This window comes from Gracilinanus agilis, chromosome 4 (genome assembly GCF_016433145.1).
Source record: "Gracilinanus agilis isolate LMUSP501 chromosome 4, AgileGrace, whole genome shotgun sequence".
Lineage (NCBI taxonomy): Eukaryota > Metazoa > Chordata > Mammalia > Didelphimorphia > Didelphidae > Gracilinanus > Gracilinanus agilis.
In genome coordinates, this window is record NC_058133.1 from 201283223 (window position 1) to 201299227 (window position 16005).

Consider the following 16005-nt stretch of genomic DNA (forward strand, 5'->3'; position numbering starts at 1 on the left):
CCTCCCTACTGCCAGCCAAATAACATTCAAACTCCTATTTCTGAGATTTGGGGCTCTTTATAGTTTGACGCTACTCTCTGCCTCAAAGCTTGTCTCCTAGTGCTCCCCTCACCTCTCTCTATACTATTTACCTAAGGAATCTTGGGCAAGTCACTCGATGGATAGTTCCCTGTTGGCCCCACGTGGCCTTTTCTGGTGCATAAAATGAGGGGGCTAGACAAGATGCTGGCTAAGGTCCCTTCGGACTCTGAAGGCCCTGACTGCAGCTCTCCACACTAGGGGATTGAAGGAGAGGAGACCCCCGGCCTGCTGAGCCACAGGACAACAATCCCAGCACAAAGGAAATTATTTATTGGTTAAATTGGTCCCTCCCTCCTCTACCCTCCAACCCCACTGTGTCAACACCCCACTGTCCAGCTGTGTCCCGGCCTCTGGCAGGACTGGGTCAGCGTTGGGGGAAGATGTCCCTGCACTGCTGAAGTATCAGCTCAACCACCTGGTTCTGAAACACCATGGTCATAGGCATGTTTCCCTCCTCGCTCTCGGGCCGCAGTAGCGTGGGCCCAAAGACGATCGCCACACTCTGTACGGACATGCGGTTTTCTTCTCTGTGTTCGATCACCCTGGGGAAGGCAGGCACGGGGATCAGGGTGGAAAGGGGATACGGGGATCCCCGTAACCCCACTGCAGCGTGGATTCCTATGCAAAGCTCCAGGGTCTCTAAGCTGAAGGAACAGAACCCTCTAGGCCTCCCACACCAACAAAATACAAATAAAGAGAGGAAAGACCTTCCTCACCTGCAGAGGTGCTGGAAGAGAAGACGCATGGTGTTCTGATTGGGGGCGGGAAGAGAATGCACCAGGTCCCGGACGTGGCAGCTCCGCTTAGCCTGATCCTGGAGTTCTGGGGCGAGAGGATGGGTACGAGAAGAGAGAAGGACTCAGTCAGGGGGTTCTGAGCCGGAAATGGTTCTCTATCTGTGCAGGGAAGGGCTGAATTCCCACCCTGAACTGGGTGTTTTTTCTTTCTTTCTTTCTGCAGCTTCCTCTTGACATTCAGAGGCCTGGGCTGGGGGAGGCAATCTTGAGAAACCCAGAGGCAGTGCTGAACTTGGGAGTGGAGAGACCCATGTTCACATCCCACCTCGGACACTTACAAGCTGGGGGGCTTCAAGTAAGCCATTTAGTCTCCTAAGCCTCAGTTTCCTTGTCTATAAAATGGAGATAATACCTATAGTGCTTAGCTCGCAAATGAGATCATGTACACAAGGCCTTTGGCAAACTTCCTCATACTCTAGAAATGTCAGGACTTATTAACAGGGGAGCTGTTCTTCCTGGGGAGAGGCCGGATGGGATTGTAACCACTGATTCCATCTCTCTATTCCTATCTCTTCTCTGTAGCTTTGAAAAAACCCAAACAACCCTTACTTTCTGTCTTAGAATCAATACTAAGTATTAGTTCCAAGGCAGAAGAGCCATAAGGGCTGGGCAAAGAGGGTTAAGTGACTTGCCCAGAATCCCAGTGTCTGAGGCCAGATTTGGCCCCAGGACCTCCCGTCTCCAGGCCTGGGTCTCTATACATTGGGCCACCTAGTTGCCCCCCCTTCCCCATAACCTCAACACCATGCCACCACCCAAGGCCCCCATCTCTCACTGATGGCAGAGATGAACTGGTGGAAGTGAGAGAAGGGGAAGAGGGGCTCGGGGAGCTCCCGGAAGAAGAGCTTCAGTGCTCCGGTAATGACGTGGACGTCCTCCCAGCGCCCATCGTCCAGGTCCAGGCGTTCATCTGGAGGACAAAAGGAAGAAAGGGTCGATGTCTCTTGGGGTGGGAGTGGGGAGAGCTGGCCCAAGTCCTCTCTTCCCCATCATCTGTATAGCAAGAGGGGAAAGAAGCCTCTGACATGGAGAGAAGAGGCCATCAGGAATCCGAGGGAGGCATGTATGAGGAGCTCATACAGGATCTCAGATGCCAGGGGCAGGTTTGAGGAATATTTTATAGCCATGTCAGCCAAGGGAATCTCCCTCACCACTCAGCCTTCTATGTCAGGAGCCTGGCCCAGATCCAGCTATTTCCTGGCAGAGGACTACAGGAACATGGGGCACAAGGCCCTCGGTACATGGAGCTCCTCTTCTCTGGGGGCTATTGGAACCGAACACAAAGTAGCCCCACTGCCCACCTCCAATATGGGTACCTTGTACATTCTTTAGCTGAAAAAAAAAATGAGAAGATTCAGGGGAACTCACCATGGTCCACCTTGTAACGTAGTTTCTGGATGGTGGCCAGATTCCCGCTGATGCGGTATAATCCATCAATGTCCAACCCTAGCAGAGGTGAGAGAGAAGGTGGTTTCCACCTCTTCTAAGAAGCCCTTCTGGATTCACTGGGGGACAGAAGGGACATAACTCCACTTTCCCCACCATCATCTCCTGCTCCAATAAGTGATATATTTATCTACTCTCAGCAAGTCCTATTTATCTCCTGGTTTGATTCACAGCCTTCCTTCTTCAGTGTTTGCTCAGCTGCCTCCATCCTCAACTTGTCTACATAAAATACACGGTCTCGTTTTTCCTAAGGAGCAATTACTGATGAAAATGGCATTCCATCTAACTGCCTCTGGGGCTCCATGCTTCCCCAAAGGGCAGAGCTTTGGGTCTGTTCTCCTAGCTCTGTATAGGACCTCACCCAGTACCCAGTTCAATAAAGATTCAGGGTGCCTACAGGGCATGAGGGAGAGGAGAGATAAAAAGCTAATGGGAGGTTCCTCTGACTTCTGAGTACCCCAGACCCACCCCTACATATCCTCTTAAGAGGCCTGAGAATCCCCGCTCTTGGTTCCTAGTGCCCACACGTACCCCGAGACTCCACTGTCCGGATACACTGCTGCACAAAGCGGGGTATGAGGCTATTCTCTCGCTCACACAGCGTCGACAACGCACAGCCAAACACCTGGTCTGGAAGGATAGGCGGGAGAACCAGAGCTCAGCCTCCATGAAGGCTGCTTCTAGGTTCCCCCTTCCCAGCCCTCAGAAAATAGAGATCCAGAGTGTGTGGGGGGGTGGGGTGGGGGGGGAACGATAAAATACACATATGCAACTATTGTGCTATTCAGGAATGACAAGAGGGAACAGAGAAGGGGGAGCAAGCTTGGTAACTCAGTGGAGAAAGCCAGGCCTAGAGATAGAAGGTCCTGGATTCAATCCTGGCCTCAGACACTTCCTGGGCAAGTCACTTAAGCCCCATTGCCTAGCCTTACTGCTCTTCTGCCTTGGAATCAATATTTAGAATTGATTCTAAGGTAAGGGTTTTTAAAAAATTAAAATAAATAATAAAGAGGAGGCAACATAGAACCAGGATTTATACTAGAATATCACTGCACAGAGACATCAGGGGCTCAATGGTTAACACACTGGTCCCGAGTCAGGAAGTCCTAAGTTCAAAACTAGTCTCAGACACTTCCCAGCCATGTAACCTTGGGGAAGTCACTTTAACCTCTCAATGCCAAGGAGGCAGCTAGGAGATCAGTGGATAGAGTGTTGGGTCCAGAGTCAGAAAGATCAGAGTTCAAATCTGGGCTCAGAAGTTCCTAGCTGTGTGACCCTGAGGAAGTCACTTAACCTCTGATTGCCTGACAAAAAGATTTGCTGGAGAAGAAAATGGCAAACCACTCTAGCATCCTTGCCATGAAAACCCCATGGATAGCTACAGTCCATGGAGCCACGAAGAGTCAGACACAACTGAACAACCATACAGCAAAAACATTATTGCACAAAAATGATTTTGAAAGAGGGAAAAAGTGGTCAGTGCAATGATCAACTTTGATTCCAGAGGACCAGTGTTCAAGTATGTGACAGAGAGGTGATTGGACATGGCCAATGAGGAATTTGTTTGTTTTCTCTCTGCATATTGCTTACCAAGGTTCTCTTTCCCCTTTTTCTTTTTCCTAGGAGGGGAAAGGAGGTAGAAGAGAGACTATAAATACTTATAAAAAAAATCCAGTGATATGGATGTCCACACTACCCAGTGTGCCTCCCATCCTGACTTTGTTGTGTCTAGACACACACACCCTACCTTTGATGTAGCCCTTCTCCCGAAGGGATTGCAGTGTTGGTCTCCTCAACAAGAATTTTCGGAGTTTGTGTCGAACCTTGCTGGAGTCACTCTCAGGACCCATGGGACTGACTGTGGGTGACAACCCCAGCACCCATTAGAGGGGTTACCTGGAAGCCCAGGGCTCCAGGTACCATATAACCTTCTAAGAGAACTTCTCCATACTAAAGTCATTCAGAGATTTCTCCCCGAGTCTACCGAGATGGGGGTGGTGGCAGGAAAGCCTTCTCTGCTCTGTGAGGAAAAGACCCCTTTCTTCTCTTCTCTTCCCCCACCCCATATCTCTCTCCCACATCATCCCAGGTCCCAGCCCCACTTACTAGGATGCTTCTTTTCCTCTTCTTTCTCCCTTCCACCTCCCAGCCGTTCACTGGACCCAAAGTCAGCACTGTTTTCACAGTCAATCTCAGGGTAGGAGTCTGTGGACTAGAGTCATAGAATCTTAAGAGCTGGGAAAGGTCCTCTAGTCAAATCTCATTTCCCCAAAGTGGGAATCCTGACTATCTCAGAATCCTCACTCTTTCAGAAGATAAACTTCCATCACTGGACAATGAAGAGTTTCCCCTTTTATTGAGAAATTGATCTCCCTCTACATTTGAAAGGGAGAATAAGGTAGTGCAATAGTTCTTCAACTCCCGAGGCTCAGAACTCTTTTATACTTTTAAAAGTTGAAGATCCCAAAGAGTTTTTGTTTATGTGAGTTATGTTTACAGATATCTATACTATTAGAAACTAAAACATCTTAATATCCTATAAAAATAGGTTTGATTCCAAAGACCTCCTGAAAGAGTTTTGGGGACCCTCCCAGGAGCCTCAGGACTGCACTTTGAGAACAGCTGGTGGCACTGGATTTGGAGTCAAGATGATCTGTATTCAAATCCTACCTCTGATACTATTATTAGCTGTGTGATCTTGGGCAAGTTATTTCATCTCTTTGGGGCTCAGTTTTCTCATCTGAAAAATGGGAAGGAATTTATTTAGATGGTCTTTAAGGTCCCTTCCAATTTTAATTCTATTAGATCTGATGAACTTTAATCTACTGCTCCTACTTTTGCCCTCAATATACAAAATTTAATTCAATTCCTCTTTCTTATGAGAGTCCTTCAAATATTCAAAGGCTACAACCCCATCTTTTCCTCCCCACCTTCTCCTCCCCACCAGATTCTCTTCTCCAAGGCTAAATATTTCCAAGTATTGGAGATTATTTCTCATATAACATGTTTTCCACTTTTTTTTGGCCATTTTAATCACCTTCTTCAGTATACTCCAGTTTATTGCCATCCCCCTTTGTATGTGATGTCTAGAACTGAACGTAATGTCCTGGCTCTGGCTTGACAGAGAGTCTGTGGTCTGCCTAGTTCTAAAGGCCAGACTTCTATTAATGCAGCTTAGTTAATTAATGACCTTAGAGTCAGTCGCGTTTTCAATATTATGATACATTGACTCATATCAAGCTTAATGTCTATTCATATATCCTAAACAGAACTTTTTAACCTTTTCTATGTCATGGACCCCTTTTGCAGACTGGCGAAACCTATGGATCCCTTCTTAGAAGGATGTTTTAAAATAAGATACTTAAGATGATAAAGGAAACCAAAAATACTGAAATAAAGATGCAATTTTTTTTCCTATCCAAGTTTGGATTAAGAACTCTTATTTTCTGGGGGGCAGCTGGGTGGCTCAGTGGATTAAGAACCAGGCCCAGAGACAGGAAGTCCTGGGTTCAAATCTGGCCTCAGATACTTCCTAGCTGTGTGACTCTGGGCAAGTTGCTTAATCCCTATTGCCTAGTCCTTACCACTCTTCTGCCTTAGAACCAATGCCCTGTATTGATTCTCAGTTGGAAAGTAAGGATAAAAAAAAAAAGAACTCTTGTTTTCTAGAAGTTTTTCTCAAACAGTGGGTAAACCAGAATTTCTCTATCTTGTATCTGCACGGGTGATTATTTTAAACCCAAGCATGGGATTTCATATTTTGATGATTTTTGATACTGATGAACCAGTGATCTCATCAATGTGGGTACTTGTTCCAGTTGTACATCTATGACATATTTTGTATCTTTCTTATCCACTTCCTCCCATGAGTTTTCTGCAGGGGGTCCCTCCTGTGGTGTTAGAAGCCTTCTTGGAATCTCTTAACATTTTGTGGATGCCAATGGAGTACACAGGCCATGAGATCTCCCTCCCTCTTGATAAATGACCAACCAGCCTCCCCTTTTGGTCACACAGCTCTGTGATGACATCCTTTACACTGCTTCTCCAGCACAATTTACCACAGGTGAATGTCATGGTACCACCTACTCCTCTTTACCACTATCCTCATTTTATATTTTATTCCTAATAAATTTCATGTTGTTAGTTCTGGCCCATAGAGTCAGCTTGAGTAAATACTTATTTTTTTAAACCATTACCCTCCTTCTTATCAATACTGTGTATCCAAGGCAGAAGAACGGTATGGGCAAGGCTTGCCCAAGGTCACACAGTTAAGAAGTGTCTGAGGCCAGATTTGAACCCAAGGCCTGCTATCTCTGGGCCTGGCTCTCAATCCACTGAGTTGGCCAGCTGCTCCCATAAATACTTTATGGTTTTTTTTTTAAACCCTTGTACTTCGGTGTATTGTCTCATAGGTGGAAAATTGGTAAGGGTGGGCAATGGGGGTCAAGTGACTTGCCCAGGGTCACACAGCTGGGAAGTGGCTGAGGCCGGGTTTGAACCTAGGACCTCCTGTCTCTAGGCCTGACTCTCACTCCACTGAGCTACCCAGCTGCCCCCAAATACTTTATGTTTTTAAACCCTTACCTTCCATCTTAGAATCAATCCTGTGTATTGGTCCTAAGGCAGAAGAGGGGTAAGGGCTAGGCAATGGGGGTTAAATGACTTGTCCAAGGTCATACAACCATAAATATTTTTAAATCCTGATTCTGGCATCTAAGATTACTTCTCCTCACATTTATATCATCCATAAAATCAGTAAGTCTAACCCCAGCTTCAAAAGCCCTTTCCACAAGGACTTTGGTGGTCTCTAATCTAATTCAAGAAGAATCTTGAAAAGTGGCAAATGAACTGTCATCCAGAAACTGTTAACTGTCACAGAAGGAGAGAGACTATTTGAAAAACAAAGATGAAGGACTACAGGAACTTCTTTCCTAAAAGACTAAGAGAGTTACTTTTGAAAAACACTAAAGAGACATTTTTTGAAAGAACTTTAAAAGTCTTAGGTTGAGAAAATACCCAAAAGAAAATTTTCAAGAGACTTTGACTACCATTCTGAGAGAACAGTTCAGTGGAGCTGGCTTTCCAGAGTTGAAGAGAAGTCAGAGGTTGTAGTTGATGGTTAAAGGGACTCTGGCTATAATCTTCCTTACTTGTGATACACTGTTAAAATATTCAAATATATCTTTCTATTGTTTGTTATATGAGTAATAAATTGTATAGTCAATAACAGTTATATTTATTTAATTCCATGACACTAGGAGTGAAGGGTAGTCTGAGAAAGGGAAGAGGGGAGAGAAAGTTTATGGGAAAAGAGGTTTCCTTGTTTTACTTAATAAACAGGTCAGAGATAATTGACTAATTAATAAGAATCATCATGAATTATAATAACTTAAGAGAAAATATCAGAATACATCTTGATTACTTTAGAAGAACTCAGGATAAACCAATCATTCTGGAAGGCAATTTGGAATTATGCCCCCAAAGGACTTTAAAATATTGCATGCCCTTTGATCCAGCAGTATTACTACTAGGTCTGTACCCCAAAGAGATAATGAAAAATATTTATAGCTATGCTTTTTGTGCAGCAAAAAAAAAATGGAAAATGAGGTGTTGTCCCTCTATTGGGGAATGGCTGATATGCGATGGTGGTGGAATATTATTGAGCTATAAGGAATGAAGAATTGCTTGATTTCTATATGAACTGGAAAGACCTCCATGAACTAATGCAGAGTGAAATGAGCAGAACCAAGAGAACATTATACACAGAAAGTGAAACATTGTGGAACAATATAATGTAATAGACTTCACTACTAGCAGCAATGCAATGACCCAGGACAATCCAGAGGAACTTATGAGAAAGAATGCTACCCACATCCAGAGAAAGAACTGTAGGAGCAGAAATGCAGTAGAAAACATGTGATTTATCACTTGTTTGTATGGGTATAGGATTTGGTTTTAAAAGATCACTCTATTACAGAAAATGGATAACATGGAAATAGGTATCAAGTGATTAACACTTGTATAACCCAGTGGAATTGCTTGTCAGCTCCGGAAGGTGGGGAGGGAAAGAAATCATGTAAACCTGGAAAAATATTTTAAAATTTAAAAACAGAGCATAAACAACAACAAAAAAAATGAATAATATGGAAATGGGTTTTGAGTGACAATAATACATGTATAACCCAGTGGAATTGCTTATCAGCTCTGGAAGGGAGGAGGGAAGAGGGAAGGAGAGAACATGAATCATGTAACCATGGAAAAATATCCTTTAAAATTTAATTAATTAATTTTAAAATATTTTAAAAGTGATTTTAAAAAAAGAACACAGGATAAGAAGTAGGTAACAAGTTTAGGAGCTAGCTGACTTGGAGGGGGAGGTCTGGTGAGGTTGTTACCAGGCTGCATAAGGCAGAGAGAGAGGAAATTATTTCTAAAAACCTGCTAAATTAGGATGCCTGCCATTGATGTCTCTATTTTTTTCATTTAAAAAGACATAAGATATAAATATAATAATAAAGTCAAATAGGGGCAAGGCAGAAGACAGAGTCCTAAAGCAGATCATTAAAAAAAATTACTTTCTTCACCCCTATCTAGAGTGACATTGATCTCTTAATCAATCGTTTTTTAGGTATAGGAAGCCATCTAACCAGGCTATAGAAGACCAGAGTTGGGGCTGTTGTTGCCTCCATCTTGACCCTGCTGGGGATCAGGTCTCACTTCTGAGGTACCTAAATGGCGGGGTTTGGGGGAACAGGCGCTGAGGATGGGATTGTAAAAATACACACACAGCTGCTGTCTCCCCACCACCCACCCCAATATCCTCTAGAGTTGAAACTGTTGGATAATGAAATCCTGGCTCTGCTACTTACAGCCTGTGTGAACTTGGGCTCACTACATGACTTCTTTGGACCTTTCTTTCCTTTTCTGTTAAAAAGAGGGGTCTGAGCTAGCCCAACTCCACGGTCTCCCTCAATTCCTGATCCAAACTATGAACAAAGTCCCTTATCACACACATAGGAATGGAATCCAACAGAATAACCAAAACAAAAAGTAGACTTTCTCTCACTTTTCTATAGTGATAGCAAATTATCTCATCTAGTTCAAGGCTGAGCCTGGGCTGCGAGGGTTGGCTGCCAGCCCCAAGGGTACGCCTGGTCTCCACTAGGACCATTCCACCTATAAACATGGCCCCTTTCTCTCTTGGTTCCTTTCCTCAGGAGCTCCCCAAACTCAAACGATGCCTCTAAATTTTGTTTCACTGCATATTGTTACCTGCTCCTGGATGCCCTGAATGATCGCCTTGTACCAAGTCCCAATAATGGTCTCTGAGTCGTGCTGAATCAGGTATTCAGAGCTATCTCGGCTCCGGAGCTGGAATGGCAAACATTTTCTCAATGAGGTATTACATTGGCATTCTTGATTTAAAAGAGGGAAGCCCCTGATCTGAGGTGAACTTTTCACCTTGCTTTGGTATATTCTTTTTTTTCTTTTTTAATTTTTATAACCTTTACTTTATCTTAGAATCAATACTAAGTATTAATTCCAAGGCAGAAGAGCAGTATGGGCTAGGCCACTGGGGTTAAGTGACTTGCACAGGATTGCACAGCTAGGCAGTCTCTGAGGACAAATTTGAACCCAGGATCTCGCATCTCCAGGCCTGGTTCTCAATCCACTGAGCCACTCAACTGCCCCTGGTGCATTCACTTATTAAGTACCTTCTCTGTGCAAGGATTATTTGAGTCTTTGTCCAAGCTCTTGGTTAGAAAATTCCAATAAGGCAAGACAGAGCAGGACAGAGCCCTATAGATAGCAGACCATGAAAGATACTACTTTCCCCACCACATCGTGACATAAGTCCATTAACCATTAACTATATTACCTCATAAGACTGTATTACTCACTGGAGATATAAAAAAAAAGTGAGGCAGAAGAAGCTAGAGGGCAAGAGAAGAGCTGAGAATATTAAAAACAAACAAACAAAAACCGAAAATGAGAGAATTCGAGGGAGAGAAGAAGAGAAAGAGGGAGGGGAGTGGGGAGAGAGAGACAAAGAAACAGAGAGAGGGAGTTAAAAGGAGAAAGAGAGAGAGGGGGGAGTTAAAAGGAGAAAGAGAGAGGGAGAGGGAGTTAAAAGGAGAAAGAGAGAGGGAGAGGGAGTTAAAAGGAGAAAGAGAGAGGGAGAGGGAGTTAAAAGGAGAAAGAGAGAGGGAGAGGGAGTTAAAAGGAGAAAGAGAGAGGGAGAGGGAGTTAAAANGAGACAGAGACAGAGACAGAGACAGAGACAGAGAAACAGAGAGAGAGGGGATTAGAAGGAGAAAGAGAGAGGGAGTTAGAGGGAGAGAGACAGAGAGAGAGGGAGTTAGGAGAGAGGAAGAGAAAGCAGTGGTGGGAGAAAGAGAGAGATATTACAAGAATAAGATGAGAAACTGATGGCACAGACTGGTCCCTGTTGCAGATAATCTATCTTATTCTCTATTCCTTGGCATGTCAAGTTCCACCTGTGTGTATTTGTCCAGGCTGATCCTCAAGCCTGGAATGTGAAGGCTCAACTCAGGTATCATGTCCTGTGGGATCCTTTCCTAATCCCATCCATCATTAGTGCTTTCTCCTTCCTGTTCAATTTATCATGCTCATACTTATCTGTTTACATGTTGTATCCCTCTTTACCCCCAAAGGAATGTAAGCTCCTTGAGGGCAGACTATTTTTTATTTTGTATTTCTAAAACCTAGCATTCTGTCTTAAATACAGTTAGTGCTTTATAAATGCTTATTGGGTTGGATTGGCTCCCCTTAGAGGGGCTGACATGATTAGACTGATGTCTTAAGAAGATTATTTAGGCGTCCCATTTACAGCACCTCGCAGTACTGTGTTGGGCACTGTAGGAGAAATAATGATGGTCAATTTAACTTGTGTTTCCTAAAATGGATATGTAAGGTAAGGTCCATGTCCTCCAGCAGCACAGAATCTATTAATATTTAGGGCAGACTCCAGAGCTCACCATACCAGCAAATGCAGAAATAGCTAGCATTTAATAATAGCTTGCATTTATATAACACTTAATGTTTGCAAAACATTTTATCTCAGAAAAATTGTGTGAGTCCTTTTACTGAAGGAAGAAATAGGGAAGTGGTTCTTATGATCGTCTCTGTTTTTTCTCCTGCCCCTATTCCTAGTGGGGCTCAGGCTCCCACCTCCATTTTTTCCCTAAAGGATAAAGAAAGCCTATGGAGTAGGGACCTCCCCCCCCCATTAGGACTAAGTGGGATTTTACCACCCTGCTCTGATATATTTACTGCTTAGGGGTATGGTGAGAAAAAGAGAAGGCCCCAAAGCTAGGGCAGCTCCAAGAATGATCAGATCACTGTGATTTCAACAGCAAATGCTCAACTCAGGCTGGAGAGATTCCTCCCCCAGTTCCATCCTCCCGTCTTTTCAGTACCTTCTAAGGAGCTGGGAAACTGGGCTCACAAGGAGAGTTAAAGACAGAGTTAAACTCCGGACCTCCTTAAATGTGAAGAACTTGGAATCCTTGAGGCCAGGGGTGATAGGTCAGGGGTAAAAGCCTTATTAGCACTGATCTTGTTCTTGACCCTGGTTTGGGTCTTAACCTTAAGTATATTCCACTGGGCTACTCCTGGTGGGAATCCACTTTGTTGAGAAGTACCAGTCATTTAATAAACTCACTCCTTCTTCTGACCCCTATTGAGTCCCAGGATCCTTACCTCTAGCACATTTTTCTTGCTGGACTTGTCTTTTGTGGCCCAATTCAGAGTAGCTCCTCGGAGGTCCACGGTATATTCTGGAGTCGACAAGTTGGATGGCTGTCTCTGGAAGAAATGGGGAGGAAGAATTTCCCTGAGTTCTTATTCTCCTTATCATCTTCATTCCCCCAACTCAAATGAAACTTCCAAGGTCAGAGAGCAAGAATCTGGCAATTGGCCTGTTCAGACTGATAAAAGAGAATGAAAACACCCAGGAGACCTTGGGGAAATTAGAAGCTTTTATTTTGTGGACCTCACTCAACTTGTTCTTTCAGTATAATTTACCTCCACTCCCTAAAACACACACACACACACACACACATACACGCGCGCGAATGCAAGGAGTATGGGTCACACAGTAATAGGATAATTGATTTCGAGATGGAAGGGACATTAGAAATCACTAGGTCCAAACCATTCTTTTTTTTTATCCTTATCTTCTGTCTCAAGATCAATTCTAAGACAAAAGAGTGGCAAAGTCTTGGCAGAGTTAAGTGACTTGCCTAGAAGTATCTGAGGCCAGATGTGAACCCAAATACTCCAGACTCTAGGCCTGGAGCTATATTCAACTGTCTCACCTAGCTGCAACCAACCCACTCATTTTTACAGATGAGGAAACTGAGGCACCAAGAGGTTGTGACTTGCTCAGGATCATACAGCTAATGATTGTCTATCACGAGTGGCATCTGAATCCAAGTTATCCCAACTCCATGTTCAGTTCACTATAATCAGGGGTTCTTGGAGACTGTGAACTTAAATGAAATTTTTTTTTATAACTATTTCAATCTGATTGGTTCTCTTTGTAATTCTAATTCTAGGCATCTGATACGATATATCTTAAAAACATTATTCTGAGGAGAGATCACAGGCTTTATCTGAGGGTTAAAGGGGTTCATGACATAAAAAATGCTAAGACTATCCCAATCAGTAAACATTTAGTGAGCCCCTACGATGTGCCAGGTACTATGGTAAGTACTGGAAATATAAAAGCAAAGAAATGCAGTAACTACTCCCTAGGGACTCAGTCTAATGGACTATGTCCAAGATCTTGCTTTGTCATTTTCCTATTCCAGTAGGAAGGCTAGATCCCATTCCTTGAACTCAATGTCCAGTGGCTAATTCAGGGAAGGTTCATTTCCTTCTCCAGCTCATTTTATAGATGAGGAAATGGAGGCAAACAGGGTGAAGTGACTTGCCCAGGGTTACACGGCTAGAAGTCTCTGAGGCTACAACTGAACTCAGGTCTTCCTGACTCAAGACCCGGGCAGCTAGATGATGCAGTGGACAGAGTACCATTTTACAGATGAGGATCTGGCCTTAGACACTTCCTCACTGGGTGACCCTTGGGCAAATCACTTTACCCTGTTTGCCTCCGTTTCCTCATCCATAAAATGTAAAAATCTATAAAATCTGTAAAAAAAAAAAAAAAATCTGTAAAAATAGCTGGAGAAGGAAACAAAAAACCACTGCATTATCTCTGCCAAGAAAACCCCAAATGGGGTCTCAAAGAGTTGAACACAACTGAAAAATGACTAACTATCCCTGGGAAAGAAATAAAGGCAATGGCTCAGATGTAAGAGCAGTACCGAGAAGAAGAGACCTAAGTGGAACATATATCTTCACGGGCAGTCTTTCCCATCCAGTGCCTCAGATAAGGCATGTTTGTGAGGAAGACACAAAGTACCTGAACACTATGTTCCTAGAGATTCCTTCTCCTTCTAAAGACAGCAGGAGGACACCTACCCTGTGTGTGGGGGCAGGATGCCTCCCAAGGAGGACCAGATGCCTCCCAAGGAGGACCAGATGCCTCCCAAGGAGGACTGGGTCCCCATAGGGATCAAGTGGAGGGGACTGTCTGTTCCTGATATGACCCATGCTAGGTGGGGCTCTCACCAGGCTGCCAGCAGTTGAGGCCTTTGACTCCTTGAAGAAGGTCAGAATCCCGCCTTCAAGCACAGTCCAGGAAGAGCTCCAATTCTTCTTCCTGAAAAAGGGCAATAATATCATTATTACCATCACCATCAGAAGAAATAGATATAATATTTACATATAATACTATATATTAATCATACATACATATTATATATTATAACTATTATAATTATATATGTTTTATATGATATATTAATTCTATGTCTATATAATTATATATAATATTTATATAATATATTACAATATAACTATAAATACACAAGTTATATATAACTAGATATTGTGTATAGTATATTAATTATATATAATTTCTATAATTATGAATGCTTATATATACTATATTGATTATATATAATTTCTATATAATCATATACAATGTTTACATAATATAATTATATATACATAAACTATATATAACTATTTTTATATATAATATATTAACTATATATAATTTCTAAATTACACGTTTATATAATATCTTAATTATATAATTTCTATAATCATGTGTATCAGAATATATTAATTATATATACATAGTTTATGTGTGGTTATAATTATATATCATATAAAATGTTTACATATCATCTATAACATATACATATATACACATATGCATATACATATACATATATAAAAGCATTATATATAATGTTTGAGTTTATCTACATAACCTCATCTGAACTTCAAAACAACTCCATGAAATAAATCTAGTACAGGTATCCCCATTTCACAGGTGAAGAAACTAAGGTTAAGTGACTTGCTCATGGCCACATAGCTAGGAATTATCAGAGATGAGAGTCAAACCTATATTGTCCATTACACTTCGATGCCACTCTTGGTGCTTACAAGCTACGGAGAAATAACCTTGGTAACGTTCCCATCCACACCTCACTTCCCCTCAAGTTCTGGGCTCTGACTCCCTCAGCGCTCTCAATTGCCCCTACTACTCACCGAAGACGCTTCCCTTTGTCCACTGTCTTGGTGCGATAAAGGACACCAGCTTTATCCAGAGTCTTAGACTATACATGTTGGGGAAAGGAGAAGAGATAAGGTCAAAAGCAGGAAGCGGGCTGAGGGAATCACAGATTTCAAGGCTTAGCAGCCCTTTTACAGGAGGAGCCCAATAAAAGCCTCTTGAATTAATTTGTATCAACTATTCCAATCCTTGATGCTCCTGCCTGGATGATGCTCCTTGAGGATAGACTCTCTTTTGCTTTTTTTTTTTAACCCCAGTGCTCAGCACAGTGCCTGGCACATAGTAGAAGCTTATTAAATATTTAGTGGATTGAATTGAGGATAGCTAATGGGACTGGACAGCCATTAGAAAGATCTGCCTTGAAATTTTTGTCCACACTTTGGTCCTAGTTCACAATCAAAGAATCTCTCAGCTGGAAAGAACCTAAGAGTTCATCTAGCCTGGTGCAGGATGGACTCCAATTCTTCTTTACTGAAGAAGGGCAGAAATATCATTATTTCCCTTCTGAATCTTCTCTTTTTGCTATCCAATCATTTTTCAGTCATGTTTGACTCTTTGTAAACCCATTTGGGATTTTCTTGGCAAAGACAATTCTGCCATTTCCTTTTCCAGCTCACTTTACAGAGGAGAAAACTAAGGCAAATAGGGTTAAGTGACTTGTCCAGGGTCACATAGCTAGCATGTGTCTGAGGTCAGATTTGAACTCAGGAAGATGAATTTTCCTGACTTCAAGCCTGGCACTCTAGCCATTATGCCATCTAATTGTCTGAGGAATCTTCTCTACCAGATCCTCGAGCAAAGAGTCTAGAGATGGGTAACTGCCTTCCATAGCCTTTTTTTTCACTTTTTAGTGCATTATTTTGATAGCTGTGACTCATCTCATGCTTCAAGGTACTATAAATGTGTGAATTTCAACCAGTAGAAGTGAGGATAAATGATGAATCAAGACATCATTGTTATTGCTATTACTTCTTATCTACTGAAACAGAAAAGCGCAGTCCCCATGTGGGG

General features: G+C 42.7%; 1 protein-coding gene across 1 annotated transcript in view; it reads right to left on the reverse strand.

The window, feature by feature from the left end:
- Window positions 1-328: 328 nt before the first annotated feature.
- Window positions 329-16005, reverse strand: part of ARHGAP27 (Rho GTPase activating protein 27) — a 70111-nt gene continuing 54434 nt past the window's right edge. Inside the window, exons 8-18 of the mRNA XM_044671578.1 lie at window positions 14970-15037; window positions 13980-14070; window positions 12048-12152; window positions 9597-9695; window positions 4431-4536; window positions 4072-4182; window positions 2856-2954; window positions 2247-2324; window positions 1654-1788; window positions 798-903; window positions 329-623 (exon numbers count right to left, since the gene is read on the reverse strand). Coding sequence (XP_044527513.1) covers window positions 446-623; window positions 798-903; window positions 1654-1788; window positions 2247-2324; window positions 2856-2954; window positions 4072-4182; window positions 4431-4536; window positions 9597-9695; window positions 12048-12152; window positions 13980-14070; window positions 14970-15037 — 1176 coding nt within the window. The 3' untranslated portion in view covers window positions 329-445. The remainder of the gene's footprint in view (window positions 624-797; window positions 904-1653; window positions 1789-2246; window positions 2325-2855; window positions 2955-4071; window positions 4183-4430; window positions 4537-9596; window positions 9696-12047; window positions 12153-13979; window positions 14071-14969; window positions 15038-16005) is intronic.